At 47.0% G+C, this 14111-nt stretch overlaps 1 protein-coding gene across 3 annotated transcripts in view; it reads right to left on the bottom strand.

Moving 5' to 3' along the window:
* Positions 1-2398: 2398 nt before the first annotated feature.
* KIAA0040 (KIAA0040 ortholog) overlaps positions 2399-14111 on the bottom strand; it is a 34804-nt gene continuing 23091 nt past the window's right edge. For all 3 annotated transcript variants that reach the window (XM_039242390.1, XM_039242392.1, XM_039242391.1), the window contains one exon: positions 2399-4496. In XM_039242390.1, the coding sequence (XP_039098321.1) occupies positions 4068-4370 (303 nt within the window). In that variant the 5' untranslated portion in view covers positions 4371-4496 and the 3' untranslated portion in view covers positions 2399-4067. The remainder of the gene's footprint in view (positions 4497-14111) is intronic.

The raw sequence follows: 14111 nt of genomic DNA, 5'->3' as shown, positions 1-14111 counted from the left end.
TCTAGATCTGCGCTCTCCAGGATGGCAGCTGGAGCCATGCATAGCTGTTGAGCACTTGACCTATGGCTGGTATGACTCAACTCCTGCACCTTTAATTTTATTTAATTTTAATTAACTTAAATAGCTGCATGTAGCTAGTGGTACCATATTGGACAGCATAGATAGAGAACATTTCCATCTTATCTACTCTGTCAGACAGCACTACTCTACAGGGCTTCTCCCATTAAGGGCTTCTCCTTAATGGCCAGCTTAGTATCTTCAAGGGAGGGCTCTGGGGTATCTAAATCATTCCATTTCACAACCAATGCAAAGCTGTGGTCCCCTGGAAAAGAAGGTATGCATTTTATACATATATATGTGTGTGTCTTCCTGTCTGGCTATGGGTGCGTCTAATAATGTAAATATATATCTATGTATCTAACTATGTGTGTCTGTATGTATGTATCTGTATGTATGTATCTAAGTACCTAAGTATTTAACTATGAGTATTTCTAACTATGTATGTATCTATCTCCCCGCAGCTACTATAGAGACTTCTGATCGCTCCCCTTCCCAATACCAGATCTAACCTAGAGGTCTATTTTTACTTAGTTCTTGCTATTTCCCCCCTTTCCTTTAAGAAGACATTGATTGACCTTATTGAAGGGAATGCTCTCTAAGAGTTCCTAAGGAGCATCAGTGTTTTTCCTGCAGCCAGCACCTCTGAGGGTGTCTGGTCTCTGAGGTGTCCACTCTGGAAGCAGTGATGTGAGAGCCTGGTCCAGGTCCTTTGACCTATGTCCCTGTCAGAGGGACCACAGTGTTCAGGGGACAGTTGGGCCTTTTGTGTCCTAGCGGGAGTCCATGCCTCTGTCATTTCTGAGTGACGTCTGGGAGAGGGAAATATTTAATATCAAGAAAGTAGCTGATGCTGGCAGGTAAGGAGGCCAGGCACGGCTATTGTCCAGGTATTTTATTTAAATAAATCTTTCTTTTGCATGTGTTTGAATTTTCCAGAAAAAAAAGATATGAACACTATACAGCTTGGACCATTTATCCTCTTCCGGAGAACATGATTGCCCTTTCTCTACATGCCCCCCTCCCCCAAGAAATAAACAAGCCACCAGAATACACTGAGCAGTGGGGAGGAGGCCTTCTCTGATGGTGGTGGCCGAGTTCGGCTGAAGCTGATCGGATCTTGGCCCCGGGGGCTCCTCCTCAAGCCTGTGCTGGTTTAGGAAGCCTCTTCTTTATCACTTTTTGGGTCCTCCATTAGCTAAAACCCTTCACGATGGGCCAAGCAGGCTCCAGTTTGGAGGCTCCCCTGGCTGCTAGTGGCAGTTCTGGGGCAGAGGCTGGGGGAGGAGTAAAAGTGAAGAGGAATAAGGTTGGACCCGGGGTTTGGGGGGAGTGGGGAGGCGTTGCTGGGAGAAGCAGGAATGAGACAAGAAGGAAACATGGGCGAGGAAGATGAGGATGATGGGAAGAACAGGGAATATGATTCGAATGACTTCATGGGGCTCTTTTCATGGATCCACTTACTCAACAGAAGTTTGGGGGCCTACAGCACACTGGGCGGTGTTTGGGGGGTGAAGACCTTCAGGGAGGCGGGGGTTGGGGAAAGCATAAGCCTCGTTCAGTGTCTGGGTCTCCTGAGTCCAAGGCTAGGGAAGCAAGTGAGAAGTGAGTTTCTGGGTGTTTCACGCCTGGAGGTAGTTCAAATCCATTTGATTAGGGGACAGCAGGGTACTGCACCTGGAGACAGAGGCCTTGTCACGGCAATGACAGCCGACTGCCATCTTAATTCAAACTAGCAGCCAGTTGCCATGGCAACCATGTTACTTGTGTGGTCCCCGATCCGAGTGATCCTTTCTCCTAGATCACATCTGACACCCAGCCTCAGCCGTCAGGTACGTGTCTCCCCCTAAGTCATCCATTTTAGGGGGGACAGGACAGGGAGCTCTCCTGGTGGGCAGTGGCAGGCATGGGGAGGCAGGTGCCCTTGGCGTGGGGGGATGAACAATCGTTCTGTGATGGGAAGGGGGCAGCCAGATGCTCCATGACGAGCTGTTTCGGGGACAAAGGGAGAGCCCCCAAGAGAGTGCATCCTTCTCTGCTCAAAGGGGCTTACGACTAGGGGACTGAGTGGCCAAGGCACTTGGGACCACTTGGTGTGAGAAGGTGGACGCGACTGGTTTTAAAACACGTGAAGGCCTGAATTCTGACACAAAGGGTCGCCCGTTAGAAGACCTTGATGCAAATCGGCCTGAGAGGCCTGCCCCCACAGGCCTGGAGAATGCCCGGAGGCCAGGTGAGTACCAGGCAGCCCAGGGGAGCAAACGGAGGACATTTTGCCATGAACACAATCCTGCAGAATTTAGCTTCTTGCTACTATAGATATCATAGTTTAGCTACATTGTTAATTAAATTGCAATTTTACTGCCACCTAGAACAACTTCTGTGGGAAAATATTTCCAGAGAGTTACCCAGCAGATTTGCAAATGACCTTTCAGAGCATAGCCCGCTCCCAATTTGGGAATTATCCATCTTTGTCACGTGGTCACAATACAGTCAAAATACCCACCAGCTCCTCTCGTACGTGGATTAACTCGGCCTCCCAACCTCAGCCCAGTTGGGAGACACTTGCCTCAACTCAGTGTTGCCCTAGCATACCCGCCGTCATCGATCTTGGGGTGTGCAGGCCAATCTGACGGTCGGTTCTGCACACGGCCTGGGTGGCACTCGATACCCAGCTTCCATCCATTGCAGCAATTAGGAGGCTCAGAACAGAAGGTCACTCCGGGGGATTGGAGAGGTATTACACGTGGACCCTCAACATCATCACGTATCCAACAGCATCCACAGACAGTTCTGAGTACCTACTATGTGCAAGGCACTTGCCTGAGCTTCAAGATAAATATTAATAAACCTCTTTATAGCTTCATTATACTTTCATCAGACTCTGTAACTTGTGTACCCCACCTGCAACATACCATCCTACAACCCTATGAAATTGTTTCCAGTGTGCCTTCCACGAGACTGTGCCTCAATTCCTTCCCTGCTGAGAAGCTTTGGTTACACAGCAGATCCCTAGGTCAGGTGTCAGGTGTCACATCTCCTTCCCATCTGTAAAACATTGCACAGGCCCACAACTGCAGTTCACAGAAGTGAATGGAGTTTCCTTGGTTTCCAGAACATTCGAGAAGCCACCACCAAGAGCTGTTTGTTTGTGCTTGGAGATGGGCACTTTACTGAGCAGTTTTGGGAGTAGCGTCTCAAAGAGAGGTCTTAGACAGCATTCGATACCTATCAGTGGAGATGGGAACCTTTGTCATGAGTTGCAAGATACAGCTTTCAATGAATTTTGATCCATCTCACTTTAACTTTTTCTCCCACGTAAGAAACATAGGAACTTGGTGTGTCTGTATCAATATACAGCCTGGTACAGTTGTATATTGCTGGAGTGTCCAAATATGAGGATTTCCAGTAAAAGGTTGTGTGGGGATAGGAATGGGAAAGCACATATCTCTAACCTGAGTTGTGTATGGAGTAGACATCTGGTTATGTAACTGTGCATGTGTGCCCAAATCCGGCCAGGCCTTCCTATGAGAAATTTTTGGGAGAGCCGGTAATCTACAAAGTAGGTAGTCAATGACCATTTGATGAACAGAATATATTGGCCCAGGTACCTGTTGCCTGAACTCACACGTTTGTGTATACATGTGTGTGTGTGAGCACTTATGTGCGCATGGTGGGAATGCATGTGTATCTGGAAGACGTGTCAAGATGTATGGACAAATATTCCTTGTGCGTTTGCATATGGAGCTTGCTGGAGGCAGGTGGAAGGGATGCCTGAGTCTGGGGTAAAGAGCATTGCTATTGGACACATAGCTGCCAAGATAGTACCCAAGAGCTGTCCGTGTTCTTGCTGGGACATCCTCCATGGGGACACTCAGCCTGCGGTTTGTTCCTTGGCTAGTTCCTCTGTGAACATGAGTGCATCACTTTAGGGATTGCTGCTCTCTAGCCCATGTGTAGTTGGAAGGTGGCTTAGTCCCTGAGGAAGGACGCCTCTGATTCCTGCCTAACTAGACAGGCAGCGATGGCCTCTTTTCCATCTGGAGAAGCTTGGGCTGAGCAGAGATCCAGAGGTCTTCTTCAGCCTTCTTCTTCTTCTTCTTTTTCTTCTTCCCCTTGTTGCGCTCCAGCTTTTGGCCACTCTTGCCTGGCCGGTTCCAGCAGCAGTGGCAACAGATGAAGATAAATGTCATGACCACTAGTAGTGGCAGCCCCAGGAGGATGCCCAGGCAGATGGTGTTGAAGAGGCCCTGTTGGTGTTTGGTCAAGATGGTGTCCCAAATGATGCTGAAGAAGGAGCTGATTTTCTCCATGGTGCCTGGCTAGACTGGGGCCACTCTTAGCGCACTAGGAAGTCCTGGGCTCAAGCGGATGCAGCCTTGTCCACTTGTAATTTATTCCTCTTCCAGGGTTGGGTTTGGGCATGCCACTGTTAGCAGCTGAAGAGAGCAAAACAGACAATTCAAGAGAAATGCAATGAGAACGGTCTACCATTTTGAACAACAACATATTTTTGAAGCTTAGGAAAAGGAAGGGGGTTGGAGATTTCCAGAGTTCACTGAAATTATATTGAAGCCAAGTAAACAAAATAAATGCATGCATTTGAGTACGTACACACTAATTCTTGTACACATTATATTGGGGATAAGAATTAATAGTGTATCAGACCTGGCACATTGTGGGTGCTCAGCAATTGTTGGATACATGAATCAATGTGTGGATTCAGCATTCTGGGTAGTGGTTGGTGCCTCTGTAGGAGTGGTTCTCAGTCTTTTCTCCCTGCAGCTCATCTGATGGGCGTTGGACCCATACTCCTCACAGGACAGCTGTGTCTGACTTTCTATGAACACGATGTGCCATTTTCAACACATATTAAAGCTTAAGCACAAGATGGAATAGCTAAGTCTTGCTGCCTGTCACAGGGAGGCTGGACCTTCCCCAGGCTACGAGGTCAGCGGCCCTTGTCCTGCCTTACCCCTGACCTTCATGCTCTCTTCCCAGCTCCAACTCCTCCCTCTTTACATCCTGCTCCTGTGTCCAAAGAGGACTCACTGAGCTTTGCATGGGGAACCATTTGCTGGTTCCCTCTATTTCTATCCTTGTCTCCTCCATCACTCTCATCTATGCTTTCTGTCCCTCTGCCAAATATTCCCCAGTTTCCTCCTGCCTGTTCCTGTTCTTGGCAGCGGGAAAGGAGGCTCACAGGCTGCTCAGCAATGGTGTTTAGAAAGTAGGATGGGGTCCCTACTCCCATCCTCAGCTCAACTTACTGCCAGGACTGCTCTGGTCGCTTATACAGAGTGGCCCTTCTTCCACTGGTACCCCCTCCACCTCTCCACATATATCTTAGGCCTCAGCGCTTAAGTGTAAGGTCTGACAGGCCCTTTCTGGAATGTACAGGTTCCTATGTCTAAACAAGACCTAGAGGGTAACATGATTCAAGGAAGTTCAAGAGACCTTCTGGTATAAGACATTGCCTGGAACCCAAAGATCAAAGACTCATTGATTTTCAGCTGGAGAACTTAGGAACCATTCCAATCAATGCTCTCACTTAAAGATTAAGACTCTGAGACCCAGAGTGGGGAAGGGACATGTTTAAGGCCACACAGAGATGCCACAAAGACCCAGAATTGGGTCTTTGCTCTCCCAATGATGGGTCAATTGCTCTTCCAAGGCTGTCGGAAAGACAAGGATGATCAGAAAGACAAGAATGATGACGTTACTTTATATTTGTGTTTTACTTGATACTTTTCTAACCACTTTCACACGAAGTATATTATTAAAGGGAGAAACAAGATGGTACACTGGGGGACCTGGGTTCACAATCATTACGAAGTCCAGGTTTCACTTTGTTGTACTTCACTGGAACATAAAGGTGTGGCCCCTCCTGGGGAATGTGTTATGCTCAGGGGTTGTCCTCGGAAGCCTAATTCCTCAGATAACACTCTGTGAGTATCCCACAGACCTGTCTGTCCATCCAAACTCTACCTGAACTCAGCCCTAGCCTGCTGGCATTTGGGCTCATGTCCTTAGGACATTATCTATACAACTGATGCAATTGTATAAACTGGTACCTACTGCCGTGCCATTTGGTCCATGAAAGTGAAGTAATGCTGTCTAATGGCACTGGTATGCCAGTCACCATCCTGGGCGCTATACACCCATTGCCTCATTTTGTGTCATTACAACCTTACGAAGTGGGTACAGGCGTTTTCCTCATCTTACAGCTGAAGAGACAGAGGCACAGGTCACACAGTGAGTGAGTGGCAGAACTGACCTGACTGATTCTGGGGCATTTGGCTCCCGACCCCGAGGGGTGAGCCCTTTACAGGTGTTTCTCTGAGCCTCCTATTCCTTTGTGTAGAATTAACCCATTTTGGTAAGTAGCCTGGGGTTTATAGAATCATACAATACATGGCTATTCCCCAGATTGACTTAAAAACATCTATCCCAGTCTGTTGTGGAAGAAGACTTCACAGTGATTTATTTCCCATTGTTAGAGACTTCACAAATGCATGAAGATACATACACCAAAAACCTAGTTCTGCTCAAGTGGAGGTTTATAGAAAGCATATGACTGCCTGAATGTAAACTCAACTCCCAACAAAGAAAAACGTGCTGAGAAGTCACACCCCTTTGCCAGAGGCTTTGTGTGAGACCCTCAGAAGCAATGGGATCATATGCCATGGATCTGCTCACATACCATTAAGCCCACAGGCTCTTTGTGGAGAAAAAAACACCCTTGGGTATCCCCTATCCCTCACCCCTCCCCACCCTCCCACCCCCCGCCTCCATCAAGGCCAAGCCACTGCCTTGCTCCTTTTCACACACTTGTCTCCCTGGATTTCCCTCCTTACTTTCCCTTCACCTTTGCTACTACTCATTCTTCATTTGGCCCCTTATTTTTTTGGCCTATCTGGAGGGATTCTCCTGCTCTTTTGAGAGAAGACTTTGGGGGCTTTTCACTAATTTGATCCACACATATATTTCTTGGGACCAAATGCTCATATTGCATTTCTAGGACTCAAATTAGGCACCACCACCACATTTGTTGACAAACTGTTCTGTGGCAGATGTCATGCTGGTCCCTGCAGGGAGCATAAAGGCATCAGAGGCCCACTCTGGAGTTCATCCAGGGAGAGAGAGGAAGGGCTTTGAGCCCTAGGAGAATATTAGGGCACTTTTCATGAAGTCCATCTGAGGAGGACCTTGAAAGATGAGCAGGACCTTGACAGGGAGACCAGGGTAAAAGGATGTTCAGAGATTCTAGGCAGAGAAACTTCTAGAATATGGCAGGAGAACAGGGTGCCTTCTGGTGACCCTGGAGCTCAGGGTGGGAGAAGAGAGGACTGTAGATTGTGGCCAAGGTAGAGAGGACTTCTACAGGGTGTGTGTTTATTTGGGGGCTTTATAATAGGAGGATGCCCTTCGGGAAAAGATAAGGGCCTGAACGCACTGAAAAATGTTTTAAGACAGCTCTTCATCCAGTTAGCAAACATTTATTGGGCACCTAATATGTGGCACACACTGTGTTAGGTATTAGGATTCAGTGATGAAGAATAAAGATATGGTTTCTGATAACATGGGGCCTTGTATATTCCAAGGGAGTTATTATTATTGAGGGATCATGTCAGAAAGGACAAATATAAAAAGCAAATTTCAACTTAGGTTGCTTAGTTGGCTGGAATAGAAGCATGCGTTTGAATTATGTTTATCTCAATGTCCCATGCCCTCCTCCCCCTCCCAACCTTTGTCTCAAACTCATCCGTCCCATGACACCTAAAATAGCCTTTGAATAAATAGATTTCTTTTTCAGTTAAAGCTAATTTGATAATTCACTTTCGGATTCCTGAAGGTACTTATTTGAGTCTACTCTCCGTATAGCCAAAGAGAGTATTCATTAACATCTGGGAGCCTAGTCTGGGGAAAATTCAATTAAAAAGGTATTCTTTATATTTTTTAATCTAAGAATACTCTTCTAGGCCCCCCAGGTTACTTGCTGAGCTCGGCTAATCTATACTGTTTCATTAGTATTTATGAGCCTCTCATTGTTGGCATTTCCAGGAAACAATCAAATATCTCCTTGGTGGTATGAATTAAAAGTTAGAGCTTCCACAGAATGTTTTGTAAAAGGAGCCACACTTTGGGCCTTAGAAATGCTCTCTGGGAGACCCCATTATTTTGTTGGATCTCAAGTATTGCTGATACTGTTTGAAAGATAATGCATCTATTCTTATAAAAGCAACAATAGGTGTTAACCAAACTCGATTGTTTGATGATTGTCTTCATGGGGGTGGGTGTGAGGAGAAAGAAGAGGAGGAAAAGTTACTTTCAGTTTCCCTAAAACTAAAAACTATTCATCTTTATATCCTCCGTAGTATCTCACTGGGGAGAAAGTCATTCATTCATTCTTTCTTCCAATAAGCTTCAATCTGTCCATGTATAAGGTGGCTAAAAATGATCCCAGAGCCAGAAGAACTGGGTTTGAGCCCTGCATCAAAGTGTGTAACTTAATGAGTTACCAAACCTTAGCTACAAAATGAAGCTAATAAACTTCCCTCATAAGGATGTTGTGAGGATTAAAAGAGCTCAATATACTTAGTGCATTTTGTAAACTGTAAAATACTATAGAACATAATCTACAAACTAGAGAGTTATCTCCAGATAGCAATGGATTAATTCTAGCCTTGAGCTTTCCTTTTCCCTCTCTTACCTCCATGCCCAATCTTCACTACCAAGGAACTGTAGGCTCCCACCCTATCCAAATGAAGACAACTTCACAGTTAATCTCACTGTTTATGGCGGGTCTGTAGGTCTGTGGCTGTACTTGTAGACACTGGCCTCCAGCCACAGGGATGGAGAAGGGTCCTTTGAGGAACGTTTGTTGGTGCCTGGAGGGTTGCTGATCTCATAAAGTGAGGCCTGGGGAAAATACCTAGCCCTTGGTGGGCCCAGCCCCCCTCCCAGGATTTGGAATTCCTGAAAGTGTACAGGGATGGGACCTTCCACAGAGAGGTCTGATCCATCCCTGAGAGCCAACAGCTGCTCCAGAGTTGTGTCCAAGCCCGGCCCTTGGACTGTTGTTCCTTCTGGAGCTCCCTAGCAAGGGGCAGGGCATGCGACTTTGCATTTAGTCTCTCTTTGTTCCTGGTTATTAGATGAAATAATACATGTCAAGCTGTAGAATAGTGTCTGTGGAGTAGGGGATGCTTCTAGAAATGTTAACGATAAAGATGATAGTACCCAGTTAAAGTCCCTAGGAGCAACTCCACAGTGACCTCCAAATGGTCCAAATCTTTTGTGTCCTGTAAGGGGTGGGGTGAGGTGGGAGGTCCAGGTTTCTCTCAGAACCTGAAAAGATTCCTCTGTTCCACTGTAGACTCCAAGGTATACATGGCGGCGGGGGGAGAGGGACACATCTTATAATTGGAAGTTGACAGGAAAGACCTCCCTGTGGCCTTTCCTCAAATTCTTTTTGACTTTTCTACCTTACACTGTGGATATCACTGTGTTGCTTTAACTCCACCCAAGGATGGACTTCTGGCCAGGTTGGCTGCTTACGAGTCACCTCGTGCAGATTCCTGAGCCTGGCTCCTGGACACACTGATTCAGGAGATCTAGGGTGAGCCCTGGAATGTATGTTTGTAACAAATAGCCCAAGAGTTTCTGGACAATTGTCTGGTTTAAAAACTGTTGTATCAGCAAGTTGTTGTACCAGCAAGTTTTTGTATCAGCAGAGGAGCCTTGTGTTGAATGAGGGAATGGGTCATGGGTGAGAGGAGATGGAGACAAGGTTTATCTCTGTGCACAGCAGCATGGTGGCCTGCTGTGGGGGGACTCTGTTGGCATTCCTTCTTGCTCTCGTGTATTCAGAACATCTGGGCCAACACTGCCCTCCCGGAGGTCACAATTCAATGCGGTAAACATTCGTTGAACACCCACTATGTAACCAGCCCTGAGCACTTTCCAGTTGAACAAAGAGGAGAGAAAAAAACAAAAAGCAGAAGTATAATGTGATGAGTCCTGTGGTCAAGTTCTGTGTAAAGATACAGAGAAACATCACAGGGGAAGGAGTACACAATTCAGTCTAGAGAGGGTTACAGGAAAGAAATGAAAACGTAATTATAATCGGGGCAGGTGTCTATCCAGTGATTCCTTCAATGACTATGTATGGAGCATGAATTCCATGCTGAGAACTGTGTTGGGTCCTGGGTAACCAGGAACAAGCACATCGGGTCCCTGTTTGGGTGCTCAAAGTCTAGTGTGGGAAGCAAACGCTCATCAGAGAGCCCCACAGACAGGTGTGAAAACAGAACATGGGAAGTGTGACAGAGGAGAAGCCCATGATGCTATCAAGGAGGTGGGGGTGGGCCCTGGGTGGGGACGATTTAACCATGACCTGAAGTGCAAAAACATGGTCAATTACAAAAGCAACACATGGTCAGGGTGTCTATAAAGTCTTGAAACATAGAGTAAACTTATTTAAAGCATTTCCAAGTAATAGGATTGACAGGTTTTTCTTCAACCCTCAGATACCTTTGCAGGTGAAGTGCCTCTAAATTGAAAGCCATGAGTTCTGTTGTTAATGCATCATAAAGTGTACCCCCAAAGTCTCGGAATATGTGTATTTCTAGGGAAATACGTGTTTTGCGCCTTTTCTTAGAAAAACAGTTGGAACCACTGCTTCTTCTGAAAAAGATGTGAAATGACAGTGTGGCTGAAGTCAGCAGCAGCGAGTGGGAGTGACAGTGGGGTGACGTGAGGCCCACGAGGCAAGCGGCCCCACACCCACAGGGCTTGTAAGCCATGTTAGTGGCTGGTGTATGCTCTAAGAGCCACGGGAGGTAAGCAAACGAGGGGACATAATCCATATGTATTCTGCAAAGAACAGTATCACTGGGGTGGGAGGGACAGGCTGTCAGGAAGGAGAGCGGAAGGCAAGACTACAGTTGTCCAGGGAAAATGGCGGCAGGGATGAGGGTGAGGGTGGTGGTGGAGGGAGGGACAGGTGGCCTACAGGGGTGTCCTCCTACGGATGTGGTGAGAGAACTCTCGGGCAGAGGGGCATGAGAAGGTGTCCTGGGCCATGCTCTGCTTTTCCTCTCCCATCCTTCGTCCCCAGTCAGGTCTCTGGGTCTGCCATATTTTGTTTTTTCCAATACGGGAATCTCATCAGTTTCTGCCCGACTCCCTGCCATTTCTTCTGGAGGTTTAGAACACCTTATTCAGCCCCAGCCTCTCCAATCCTGCCTGCCCAAACCTTGCCCTGCAGTTCTTGCAAAATCCCCATGGTTACGATAATGTCACACCCTTCAGAAACCAAGGAGCGCTGGCAGCGAGGGCACAGAGTGGAACCTCAGTCAGTAGTTATTAAGTCTGCCGCTCTGGATATAGATTTTCTTGATGCTTCTCCCCTTGCTCACCTGGTGTGCTCCGATGCCCTCTAACACATGTAAGTACTGCTTTGTACAAAAATGGTCAGGTCATAGCAATAATCTGCTAGTGGAGTATTGTGCTTATGACTTAAATGTGGTTCCGGGCATGATGAAATAGATGTCTGTATTTTCCCCAGTGTAATTAATGGCTTCAAGTACCTAGTTCTGATGCAAAGTTAGAGTTCCCCAGCGTATATATTTATGGTATGTAACTAGATATTAAGTATTAGAAGAAAATAGATAGTATTTTTCCTCGGAATCAATGTTATAATTATGGTTGCAATTTTGAACAAAGGCACATATAGTTCATCAATATAAAATGATTAAGGCACCGTGATTATTAAAAATGATAAAATGATGCTTTATCCTATAGACATTCTGAATTGGAGGAATCCAGATACGGGTCATTTGGTTGGGCGTTCTCACTTTATTGAAAAGGCACATGGGACCAAAAGAGGCTGTGATTTGCTGGAGGTCACACAGCTGACATTGGTGGAGTCAGGGCCAGATCAATGTCTTCTGACCCCCAGCACCACCTCCTGCCAAGGTCTCCCTTACAAAAGTCTTCAAGAATAAGCATTAAGGCAGCTCTTGGCCAGATGCCCTCCATATCCTTGTCCTGGGCTTAGGCTAGACTACCTTTCTCAGCCCCTTTAAATCATTGTTGTGGGGCCAGAGGACTGAGTCGTGACTGAGGGAACGTGGGCCTGGCTCCTGAAACCCTGGCACTGGCTGGCAGAGGGCTCTAAGGCTGCTGGGGTGGCACAGGGGAAGGTGTTTCTGAATGACTGTGAGCAGAACATGCCTACTGACCACGGTGAACAGTGTCATGAGTGAGAAATAAACCTTTGTTGGGTAAAGTCATTGATTTTGAAGATTATTGGTGAAACCCGTTAGCCTATCCTGACTAACACAACTGACAAAAAAAGCAGCATTGGGGTAATGATTATAACAAATATTCAATGAGGCCAACAACTCTCCTGGAGAGTTTGCTGCTCTGACCAGAAAGGAGTTTAGCCAAGCACTTCCAAGGACTAGTTCTGGGACCAAATGCCCTGTGTTCAAATCTTGGTTTTGCTACCCACTGACTGTATCACACTGGGAAGGTTCCTCTCTGGGCCTCAGTATTCTCATCTGTCAAATGGAGTTCGTCATAGTAGGCTGTTGTGAAATCTAAGTGAATCAGTAGAGGTAGAGAGAGCCTCTCAGAACCGAGCCTGGCAATAAATGTGGGCCCTTATTTTTTGACCCCAAACCAAAGGCTGGCTGAAAGAAACATCTCTCAGCTCCTCAGCTAATAATGATTTTGTCTGCCTTTTTAGAATTGGGATGGTTCTGAAGTTATGGCTTTGACTATATAGGTCTCCTTTAAAAGGCATTCCTCTTCCCTTCCTTTCTCTAGTTTTCCTGTAGTCAAGAGTTTTTTTTTAATGTTTATTTATTTTTGAGAAAGAGAGACAGGGCACAAGCGGGGGAGGGGTAGAGAGAGAGGGAGACACAGAATCCGAAGGAGGTTCCAGGCTCTGAGCTATCAGCAGAGCCCAATGCGGGGCTCAACCTCATGAACCACGAGATCATAACCTAAGCCAAAGTTGGACGCTTAACCAACTGAGCCACCCAGGAACCCCAAGAGATTCTAACTTTTTCCACTCATCCTTCTTTTTCAAAGCAACCTTTTCAGAATTAGAATATGCACAGGGGTCACTCAGGGGGCAGCATTATAAGGGTGTGGAGACAGCCTATTCACCCTGTCCCCATGGATCCCACCTCGTTGGGCAGAGTGCGATGCGAGTCTCCTTCCTCACCCCCACACCAAGCCATCATTCCTCTCCTCCCTCCCTCTTTCTTTCCTTCTGCCTGTGTATTTGATGAGCTCCTAGCATGTCCTAGTCCCTGGCACCATGTCCCTGTCCTAGGCACTGAAGATACAGTCATGAATAACTCAGACGTGGTCAGGCTACTTACTTTGCATGGAAAGAAGGACAAGGTATGCTGTTAGTGCTCTAAGGAGATACTTGGCCTGGCCTGTGTGGCGGTGACTTCGAATGGAGATCTGAGGAATGGCAGTTGTGTGCAGAGCTTAGAAAAGGGCCCTCCAAGGGGCAGGACAGGGGGTTAAGGCTCTGAAGGGGGAAGAGCTCGGCTGACTCCAGGAGAGGAGGGGCCAGTGCCCGGGGGCCTGCGAGCACCCAAGGTGAGGCGTGGATCCAGCTGGACAGCCCTGGCAGCGAGTACAGAGGGTGAAGAAGCAAAGAAAGGGATCTGAGAAGTTCAAAGCCACTTTTCTTGGTCCCCATTGTTGTCACATTTGCCTGAGCCCTCACACGAGTCCCCAGTTTCTCCTTCCTCCAACTCATCTTTCTGAAGTCTGGAAGTGGTCACGTCCCCCTGCTTCGCCCCTCTTTGACTCGTCATCGCCTGCGGGATAATCATGACTCCTACGCGGGAAGGACAGATCGCTTGTGAGCCTGTCCCTCCTATGATCCCAGGCTCAACTCCTACCATCACCCTTATTACTACATTTTCCAGAATTCTCCCGAATATTCCTGCTCCCTCCCATTATCATGCTTCAGCACATGCTGTTCTGTCTGCCTGCGATGTCTTCTCACCTTCTTCCCT

Source organism: Hyaena hyaena, unplaced genomic scaffold, assembly GCF_003009895.1.
Source record: "Hyaena hyaena isolate Hyena2069 unplaced genomic scaffold, ASM300989v1 scaffold_209, whole genome shotgun sequence".
Taxonomy (NCBI): Eukaryota; Metazoa; Chordata; class Mammalia; order Carnivora; family Hyaenidae; genus Hyaena; species Hyaena hyaena.
The sequence above is the reverse complement of the archived record's forward strand: the minus strand, read 5'-3'. Positions and strand labels throughout refer to the sequence as shown.